Source organism: Pseudophryne corroboree, chromosome 4 (genome assembly GCF_028390025.1).
Source record: "Pseudophryne corroboree isolate aPseCor3 chromosome 4, aPseCor3.hap2, whole genome shotgun sequence".
Taxonomy (NCBI): Eukaryota; Metazoa; Chordata; class Amphibia; order Anura; family Myobatrachidae; genus Pseudophryne; species Pseudophryne corroboree.
The window spans coordinates 280,331,596-280,342,677 of record NC_086447.1 but is presented as its reverse complement, the minus strand read 5'-3'; the positions used below and the strand labels follow the sequence as shown (position 1 = coordinate 280,342,677).

At 39.4% G+C, this 11,082-nt stretch overlaps 1 protein-coding gene across 1 annotated transcript; it reads right to left on the bottom strand.

Moving 5' to 3' along the window:
* Nucleotides 1–808: 808 nt before the first annotated feature.
* On the bottom strand, nt 809–10,231 carry LOC134909377 (complement C1q and tumor necrosis factor-related protein 9-like). Its single transcript, XM_063916181.1, has 3 exons — nt 10,193–10,231; nt 7,217–7,804; nt 809–2,279 (listed from the first exon to the last, which is right to left on the bottom strand). The coding sequence occupies exons 2-3, from the start codon at nt 7,800–7,802 to the stop codon at nt 1,387–1,389; spliced, it is 1,479 nt and encodes a 492-aa protein (XP_063772251.1). The 5' UTR covers nt 7,803–7,804; nt 10,193–10,231; the 3' UTR covers nt 809–1,386.
* Nucleotides 10,232–11,082: the final 851 nt, after the last annotated feature.

Below are 11,082 nucleotides of genomic sequence, written 5' to 3'. Positions count from 1 at the left end.
TTCATTGGCGTGAACTGAATAAGTTACCAATATATTACTGACAAATGCTTTTATGATACAATAGGTTTTTGCAGGACAAAATATGAAATATCTGGTCATGTGACCTTTCACGTTCTCTTGTGCCTCAAAAATATACCATGTAAATTCTGATTCTTTGCATAAATGATTCTTAGTAGTATTCCAACCATGCAACTCTGTGATAGCCAAAGTTTCAGATGTAACCCATTCTACTATACACAACAGAAATGCTGTACAGTTCTTTGTACTATAAACAGAAATTGTCAACCTTTTTCTTATGATAGAACCTTTATTTTGGTAAATTTTGTCAGGTTACACTTTTTGTACATTATTTTTTACATGTATTATATGACCTTTTGCTTGCATTTACCTAATGTCCTCTGGTGTTTACCAATAGTCCCCAAATATATCTAGATTTATACTAGTTAAATGTATACTAGTAATGGCCATCATACATCAGCAATACATTACAGCAAAATCCTGATTTACCCAACAGCTGGGTCAGGGAACTGGGACTATTACAAATGTTCCACGATCATCGCTGACCACTGATCATTCTGCAGAACAGAAATCACTTCCTGCCTTTAATGCAGCCCAATCCGGCTTCCATGGGCTGCAGCCGATGCAGTCCATAGAAGCTGGGGGTTTGCAAATGACCAGTTGTACACTGTGTCTGTGCATGCACCAGGCCCGGCACCTGCCAGATCCATTGTGCAGACACCTGGACATGGGACTCCATGTCTCCTGTCCTCTCTGGGCTGAGGTGGCGGCACCCCCCCCCCCCCCCCCTTCTTAAAGTAAGTAGGAGCAGCCGCTGTGCAATTGATATAAAAATTTCCTTATTGCTTATGAGGTCATTTATTCACATTTACATGTAGTGTTTTTTTTTTGTCATCTATAATAACATGCTGAAATAGTAGTTATGTAATTCGATACAAAACATTCACACATCACCTACTGGATATAACTATATATAGATGTAATTGCATTACCATCCATTACAATTGCCAAATAAATGTTTGCATATATTTCTATACCTTAATTACAACTCTAAGGTTGTATCTTACTTTGAATATCAATCTTGAAAATACTTGTCACATTAGTAAAAGCACACACTGGAAAGCATTTGATACATCTGGATGGCCTTCTGCTGTGATTTGCAAAAATTGTGTGTGATTAGTGTGATGAAAAGGAGGTCAAACTGACCCCTATGCTGCTCATCAAGCTTCATATAAATAACAGAATAGAATATTATGGTGTTTTCTTTCTTTATATTTTAATAGTGGCAGAATGTGCTTCTACGTATTACTAAACAATTCAGATGTAAAAAATATTCAAGCACAGCATTCAAACTCTTACACTGTAACACTAGTCTTCCAGTGAATACAGTATAAAACCTGAGAAGAGGGAGGTGGATTTATCAGAAATCAATTCATTTTGGGCAACACTTAAAACTTGAAGCCAAATCTCATCGTCTTCACTAAGATGAAGCAGCACAGATCCAGATGCTTGACAAACATTTTGCTCAGACTGCCAGGCTTGCGTCTGTACAATGACTTTACCATTGTGAGCTAGGCCAACAACTAGAGATGGTTGTGATGAACTTATATGATATGTGAAAAAGTATACACCTTCAATACTGGCAACAAATATGCCTGTGTTTACATTGTATGATTTATTATCATTAACAAAAACCTTATCAAACTTCATTGGGTGTCCTGGCAATATAATATTCCTGTTTCCTCTGAGAGCCACGGAAAATGCAATGTTTTCAATGTGTTCTGCACAGACTCCTTTCTGTCCTCTTTCCCCCTTTCTTCCTTGTAATCCTGGTAGACCACGATTGCCTGGGGACCCCATCCCTCCGGGTTTTCCCTGATCACCTTTCAGTCCAATAGGACCCCTTTGCCCCATAGATCCTTTTGGTCCAACTTCTCCAGGACTTCCTGGTACACCATCAATACCCTTTGACCCTTTTTCCCCAGGGTCACCCTTGGGTCCCATGTCACCTTTTATACCATGATAGCCTGGTTCGCCTTTGTTACCTTGCAGTCCTATGGCACTGTCATTAGTAAAGAGTACATGTTCGACTGCTTCGCAGAGAGTACAGCTGACCCCTGGGTCACCTTTTAAACCTATGGGACCTACTCCTCCCTTATCGCCTTTACTTCCTGGTTCACCTTTAGGACCTTGCAGACCATATTCTCCCTTGACTCCTTCTAACCCGTGGGGGCCTCTTTTACCATTTTTTCCAGGTTGACCTATAAAATAAAAAAAATAAAAAGATATTAATTAGACTTTAAGGGACAGTAAACAAATATGTGTAACAACAGAAATAGGTAACTAACAGTAGCACAAACAGATAACATAATTTAGATTTATGATTTCATATTTTAATGAAACTAGTGAAGTACAGTAAGTAGGGGGTGAGTATTCATAACATTCTGGTAGTTTGTGTAGAAGGGGAGACTAACTGGAGGCAGAGGCTTCACCGGGTTTGGTGACACCCAGCGTGCACTCTTTATCCATTGCTTGATCTGTCAACAGCTGTGCAGTGACCCGGCCGTCACTGCAGCCATGGCACCTTCGCACTCACAGTAGCTGGCCCCTCCCCAGGGACCAGCCCACCTATCACGGTGCTCAGTTCTCATCTTACTGCTTCTCATTTGCTGCCTGAGTCAGTAGATTGCCTGCCCCCCCCCCCCCTCTCTGCACTATCCTGGCTTCCTCTCTGCAGCTGCTCTCTATAGGAAAAAACAAGAAATTCAGGATCCATTGGGTGTTTGTCATACTGGACTGTAATATGGGAGAGGGGGGACTTGGCAAAATGGTGGGTAATATGGGGGAGGGGCTGTGTATACTGGACTTTAATATGAAGTCACTGTATATACTGGGGCAAATATGGAAGGGGGCTGTCTATACTAGAATTTAATATTAGGGCACTGTGTATACTGGGGAGGGGTGTAATATGGGAGCACTGTGTGTACTTGAGGGTAGTATTGGGGGCTGTATAAAGTGTATATACTGGACTGTAATATGGTGGAGGGGGCTGTGTTTACTGGACTGCAGTACAGATGTAGCCACGCTCATTGTGGCTACATCTGCGCCGAACCAGCATTTTCAGCGTGGCTGGGTGCACCCACTACTAGCCATGCCGAGCTGCGGCAATTGCTGGTTCCATTCATGTGAATGGGGCACATGCACATGTAAGATGCACACGCCCCATACTGGCATGCGGTCTCACCTAACAAGGCACGATCGCAACAATATGTAACCACGATGAGCGTGGCTACATCTGTGTGTGGGGCACTGTGTGTACTGGGGAGAAATTTAGTGTAGGGAGGGGGGGCACAAAGACAATAGAAAAAGGGGGCACAGATATAGTAGCATAGTATGTTAAAAGCACAATGGTTTACTTGGTATTAATCACACGTACATCTGAAAAGGTAAAAACTGGCATATCATGTGCAAACAAGCCTGTTAGGAGAAAGTGCTGCGACTCCATTTTCAAACCAGAAACCATCCCTCTGGATGCACTATCTTCTAACAGACTTGTTTATCCCTGTTATGCCAATTTACCTTTTCTCGTTCATCGCAACTGGATATCAGTACATTGGGATGTAGACAATGGTGGCGTCTAATAACACATAAAGCATGATTTCAGCATCTGTAGACACTGACAGTGGGAGATTCATCTCTTGCACATTCCCACATATAGATGTACACCAGAGAAGGGCTTTGTAGCAGTATCAGCATAAAAGTCTCAAGCGCAACTGCAGCAAAAGATGCAAGGAAGGCCAAGACTCAGAATTATGCTCTAAAATGAGGACTGTCCCACCCCCTCAACAGACCCCACCTGTTCAAGAGACCTCGCCCCCATTAGGGCTGCATTTAGAAATTTCCAGGGCTGATTTGCCATCCCAATCTGCCCCTGGTCACAAGCCCTGGTTTTGACTATTACTTTAACTATAAATAATTTGAATTGGTCCTGGACCACCAACCTAGGGCATCCAGTTTGGGAATCACTGATATAGTGGATACATAGAAACATAGAATATGACAGCAGACAAGAACCACTTGGCCCACCTAATCTGCCCTAAACACATGTATACACACACATACGCACACACACACACGCACACACCATATAACATTACAGTAAATTTTTAGATTTTGGAAGTAAACAAGGAGTACACTAAGGAAACCCATGCAATTACAAGGAAGAATATACAAACTCCACACAATTAGGGCCATGGTGGGAATAGAGCCCATGACCTCAGTGCTATGAGGCAGTAATGCTAACCATTACACCATCCGTACTGCCCATCAGAGCTATAACAATGGGGACATTCGCTATACATTTTGTGGACCACTTGTACACAAGTCCTAATTACCTTTTATATTTATAGAAATTTGTTGATGTGCAATTAGAATACAATATACAGTTTTTCAATGTACAAATCTAGTCACCAATTTGACACATATACAACTGTGTATATACTGTTAATAAGCACCTGAGTAGCAACATCATATATGTACAATAGTAAATATGTTGTTGTACTTGTATAAACCATGGATACAGTAGGGTAAGTTGGATCTCTAGCTACGAGCCATCTGAAAAAGCATACTGTGGCTTATTCTTATAATAGATGGTGTGTCACAGGTCAGTGTAAATAAGATTTATATATATATATATATATATATATATATAGCAGACAAAGGGACTGCGGCACTCAAATCAAAATGAAGATTATTTTACTGAAGCATGTAAAAGGTTACAAAATGCCTATACAAGGCCGACGTTTCGGTGCTCCAGGCACCGTTTTCAAGGCAGGCATGGGGGGCGTGGCGGAAATGTAAAAAGTGACCCATCACCATGGATACCAAAAAGACGGCTGTGGGAGAAAATGCAATAGATGTCTGATTGTTACCATGTGCTTCGCTATGTAAACAACTGCCAGTGTCGGAAGGACAAAATTATCTCCGCTAAAAAACCACTCTATATTTTTAAACCATACGTGTCCAAGCTGGCATATATGCATAATTAACAGTAGTGCCACAACCAAGGACCATGAGTCAGGTGTGAGATTTTAGCAGAGATATAACTAAATCAATTAAACTGTGGCTGATAGTATATGTAGCCCTTAATTCAATACAATACATCGATGACATTTTTGTCTTATGGTCAGGCACTGAAGAAAGCTTCCTGCAAGCAATGCAAGAGATCAACATCTTAGATCTTTCCATTAAGTTCACTTTTTCCTCAAGTTTCGAAGAGATTCATTTCCTGGATGTGTCTGTCAGACAAGACGTTTCTCATCAATTACATACTTCTCTTTTTGTAAAGGACACCGATAGAAATACTACTTTACATGCGAATAGCTATCATCCTCCAGCTCTGAAATGGGGATTACCCTATTCGCAATTTATCAGAATCAAGCGCATTTGCAGTGATCCCTTGGAGGCAAATAAACAAATGGATATCATGACCCGCAAATTTATCCTCAGAGGGTATAAATTAAAACCTTTAAAAAAAGCCAAAGAAAGAGCATTGATGCAAGATCGCTCAAGTTTATTGTTAAAATCACATTCCTCACAGAAGATCAACTGTATAGTATGGCCACAGGACTACTCTACATCAAATGTGGAGGTCATGCGTAAGGCAAGACAAATATGGCCGATTGTAACCCAAGATAAACAACTAAGGGCTTCTAAGGATACCTCTATCTTACCCTCTTACCGTCGGGGGCGAAACATTAAAGATGCAGTGGTGCATAATGATATCACCAACTTTAGATCCCCACAGGCCACACATTTCCTAACCCGGAAACCGGGCAACTTTAAGTGTCTCGGCTGTACTACATGTAGTAGCCTGGAACCAGGTGCCACCTTTTATCATCCAAGGTCGGGCAGAGAATTCAAGATCAAGAGATCGTACACATGCACTAGCCGGTATGTGATATATTATATCAAGTGCCCTTGCGGCCTTCTTTACATCGGAAAGACTATCCGCCAATTCAAAGAAAGAATTGCCCTACACCGATCCAGTATAAGAGCTGCTATAGAAGGTCGAGGTGGAGATCAACCGGTGGCCCGGCATTTCAAGGAATTTAACCACAGCATTTCTTCTATCCGATATAAAATCATAGACGGGGTGTCAGAATCCTCAAGAGGAGGCAACAGAGGCCGTATTTTACTACAGAAGGAGGCCAATTGGATCCATACTCTACAGACTGTTAAACCCCTGGGACTCAATGACATACTATCCTATACTTGCTTTTTATAATTCAATATAACATCTTTTTATTATAATGTGATACTAGGGTCCGATGTCCATAGCATAGTTAAATTGTAGTTTGAATTAAGGGCTACATATACTATCAGCCACAGTTTAATTGATTTAGTTATATCTCTGCTAAAATCTCACACCTGACTCATGGTCCTTGGTTGTGGCACTACTGTTAATTATGCATATATGCCAGCTTGGACACGTATGGTTTAAAAATATAGAGTGGTTTTTTAGCGGAGATAATTTTGTCCTTCCGACACTGGCAGTTGTTTACATAGCGAAGCACATGGTAACAATCAGACATCTATTGCATTTTCTCCCACAGCCGTCTTTTTGGTATCCATGGTGATGGGTCACTTTTTACATTTCCGCCACGCCCCCCTCTGGCGCCGGGTCGCCGGCGCTGGCCAGCGCCAATGACGTCATCGGGTCTCTGTGGGCGCCGTGGCCGGACTGCACACGCGGTGATTTGGTAAGGTATAAAGATTTTAATGTTTGTATTACATGGTTGTCTTGATAAAAGGGGTAACACCCTGAAACGTTGGCATCAAACTATGTAGTTTGTATGGTTTATTATAAGTCTCTGTGAGTGCCAGCTCATTTTCCTTGCTACATACTGACTTCAGAGGGCAGGGCACCGGAGCAGATTGTGACAGATTACAAACATAGAGTGCCGAACGCCTTTCCATTATATATATATATATATATATATATATATAGTTCATCTTTTTCCCCAGTGAAGTTTTCTATATATAAAAGAGAGAATACAACTTTTACAACATTTTCTAGATAAAACAGTCACATAGACCCTAATTTCCCATGTGATCAGATGTCTGTGACACGCAGCCTGTCTTATCTCTCACAAACTAATGAGACATGATACAAGATGCCATTGACAGATAAAATTACCTGGATCCCCTGTGTCACCTTTGTCTCCCTTTTGTCCTTCGGGTCCGGGAATATTACAGAAGCACTGTTTTTCTGCTGTATTGTTTTCCATTGGTATTTCCAAGAAGGATCCTAAGTGTTCTTCAAACGGATCAGCTTTGTTAGTGTCCAGTAATGGGATTAAGGTGCTATTGTTCCCAGTCTCTTTGGAAATCGTATCTAACGCAGTGACAGCGCTCTCAGTGATAGTCATGTTGAATACATCCAAACTAATTGGTTGTATAGGATCAATACTTGTTGTAGATAGTTCCTTTTGTTTAATATTATTTTCCACTCCATCTGTCACGTTGTTTAAAACAGGGGTCACTGTCGATGTTATAGCAATCTGGGAACTTACTGGTGTCCCACCATCTGCGACTGGATCAGTTTCAGTTGCCTCAAGGTCTACATCAAGAGGAACAGTAAATGCTTGTTTGGGCTCATCAGTTATAGTATCATTCAGTGACTCCATTGTAAAGAATGGGCTAGATGTGAGGCTGACTATTGCAGAGCTTTTGGTACACCATAAACTGCATAGTAATATTTTTATTACTAAAGTTGACAACATGCCTGTAATTTAAAATCAGTAAGAATGGTCATTTAATTGTAACAATATTAGTCAAGCTGTAAGTGTATGTAGTTATATGGGCACATTTGTAGATTATTTCCATAACTACTGTATATACAGATTTGTCCACATACATCCCTCTTTGTAGCACGCCTAATAGCCATGGACTATGCTACTTAGCTGTGCCAAAGCACTAATCAGAAGTACTCATTGCACCATAAGCGAACTAAGACGCAAAACTGTGGAACAAGTATCACAAAGGAGGAAGAATTGCACAGCACAGGAATCACGCCATACAGTATGGTGCAAAAGAATAGTTGTATGAGGACACATCTATATGTTGCTCTTTGTAATAATACCACAGGGCTTCATACCTGTAGTAAGACAAAAAGAAAAAAAGAAAACCTGCAATAAATAAATAAATAAATAAATAAAAAAGACAATCCGGTCATTTTAGTTGTAATAAAAAAATAATTGAACTTACAGGTTTATTTTACTTCTGATTTGTACATTTGTTTCCATCAACTTAATACATGACAAAACCACAAGGCCACCGGGAGAACTTTGATGTATTAGGTGGCCAAGTTGTTTACATGCTACAGTAGATCCACAGCTAGGGCATATTGGGCATATTGGGGGCATGGTCCCAACTCACTGGCAAGACCAGAATCCCACAGGCTTCCAGACAAGGAGTAATTTGTGTTGTTGTCGTCCCCCCCCCTCCCATCCCCAACACACACTTTCTTGGTGCCCTGACTAACTAAATGATTCAGTTCTATTTGCATTTCATCACCATATACTGTATATCTCTTTACATGATTTAACACATTGGGAAACATTTATGAAAAATGGTAAAAAGTCAGCCAATTAAACATTAGCTCTTATTTTGAAGAATGCGCTAGAAATATGACATATTTGTTGCTATAGGAAACACCACCATTTTCCTGTATACCATACTTCGTGACTGTCCCCTATTGTGTGGTGTGATAACAGCAATACAGTAGCACACCAAGCAAAGAATTTGCTTAAAAACACTTATAAATAAAATAGGATAAAAACCCTGCTCCAAAGCATAGTAGCTATACAGGTAGGAGGGGTTCCAAATGGTAGATCAGGGCTGGAACAATGTATAAAGCAGTTATTAGTAATACTTAGGGATATGGTGACCATAAGAGTATGGATACACTGGACAAATACACATGCATTTTTTTACATTTGAAAGTAAATTATGATTATAGAGTTATTTATGTTTTCCAAAAATGATAACAGAAGGTAAAATGAAAACAAAAACGGTAGAAGTTTCAAAAAAAAGATACTAAATAATTTGCTCCACTTAATTTCATAGCAGATAAGAAACTATTACTTAGTCACAAACCTAAGAAATATTAAAATATATCAGTTTATATAATTCTAAGATGCAGACATCATGGCCTTTTCTGGTTTAAGTGCTTCCGGACAAGAGACAGAAATAACTGACCACAGCAGAGAGAGAGAGAGAGACAGGAATCTATAGTGATCAGCACTGCAGCAAGAAAATCCTCCTGAAGTATTGATAAGAGCATTAGAAAGGAAGTTAAAGGATATATAAAATTAATAAAATAAATAAATAATAATTTTATTTATATAGCACTTTTCTCCAGCAGGACTCAATGTCACTTTACAGACTTAAAAAACATAGTACATAGTACACAGGATTTAGTATTACAACTTGTAGGACACTAAAGAAAGAAGGAGAGAGAGAAAGAGAGAAAGAAAAGAAAGAAAGAAAGAAAGAAAGAAAGAAAGAAAGAAAGAAAGAAAGAAAGAAAGAAAGAAAGAAAGAAAGAAAGAAAGAAAGAAAGAAAGAAAGAAAGAAAGAAAGAAAGAACAAAACCTTGTGAGCACAATAAGCATAATGTAGGGTTGGTGCAGACATTCTGGGTAATAAATTCCACGGGTTGTATATTCCACCCACAAAAGTTACCAGATGAGACAGCCGCCTTTGGCGCACTATGATGGATTACCCTGGGTGGAATAAATCACACCTAGAAGAGATGATATAAACTGGGTGGTTGCAGCGATCTAACGCTAGCAGTAGGGTCCGAACGTAGCCATCAGATCCATGTATTTTTCATCCCACCCAAAATAAAAGCATACTATTGCAAAACTGACAAATAGTATGTGTAAGTAAATAAGGTTTAGATGTACTAATCTGTTACATCATCCTATCTGTGCCCAACATCTAGACATTGATTTATCCTTACAGATCAGTTAGCATGTTTTAGATAATTGTGCTATCATAATATTTTCAATAATGAATCATTTAGAATGCTTTGGCACATTTTCCATACTGTGTTATTTTCCACAGATGTTTTTCATCAATATCTAGCACCCACACAAATAGAATTTACCTGTGAGGAGACAAGAAAATATAGGTGACCTTCCAATGTGACTTTCTCCTTTGAAGAAATGCATTTTGAGCAGAGAGGTATTAAATAAAGGATGATGAACAAAAGCCATTTGTACTGAGCAGTGAAATTGGTGCCCTTTAACTGTTTCGTATATATAAGCATAATCACAATACTTAACAGGCCTATACAGCCTCTAATGTAACCCATCTAGTGTTCCTTGTTCTATAATTACAATTGATATTACAGAACTATTAATACTCCTCCATTAGTACAGAAAATGCTCCCTGTTGTAGCAAAATGAAAGCATATAATTTTCCAGGAAACAGTACAAGTGATCTGCAAGCTATCAATTATAAAGCCATATTAAATGACTATATACTTTGCTGGCATTTCACGTGCTGGACAGTGTATACTTATCTTTCATGTACTACTTTAAATCAATTTCAATATGGTAACTAAAAAGGAATTTATTGTCTGTTCTTAGACATTATTATTGTGCATTACTTTTTTTAGCAGAAGAAAAAAATATTATTTTGGACTTGTGTCATATACAACTAGTCAGTCGCCGTATCAGGGAAATACGATAAGAGTCAAAATAGCTGTTTTAGCAGGATTTAGGGATTCTCCCTATTTAGAAATCCTTCCAAACTGCAATGGCCATGGCTACTGCATGTACTTCGGATCGTCAGCATCGCAGGAAAGCTTCCTGTTCAAAATGTATCTAGGAAAATGTAAAATAACATAGAGTATCAATCATAATTGCATCACTTTATTTCAGTAATAATGACGTGGTAGACAGTATTTCACCAGTATCCACTGGTGGTGGGCAAAATCAAATGCCTTATTTAACCATTAAGGCGAGTGAGGCTCCCCAAAGAAACAGTGAAAGC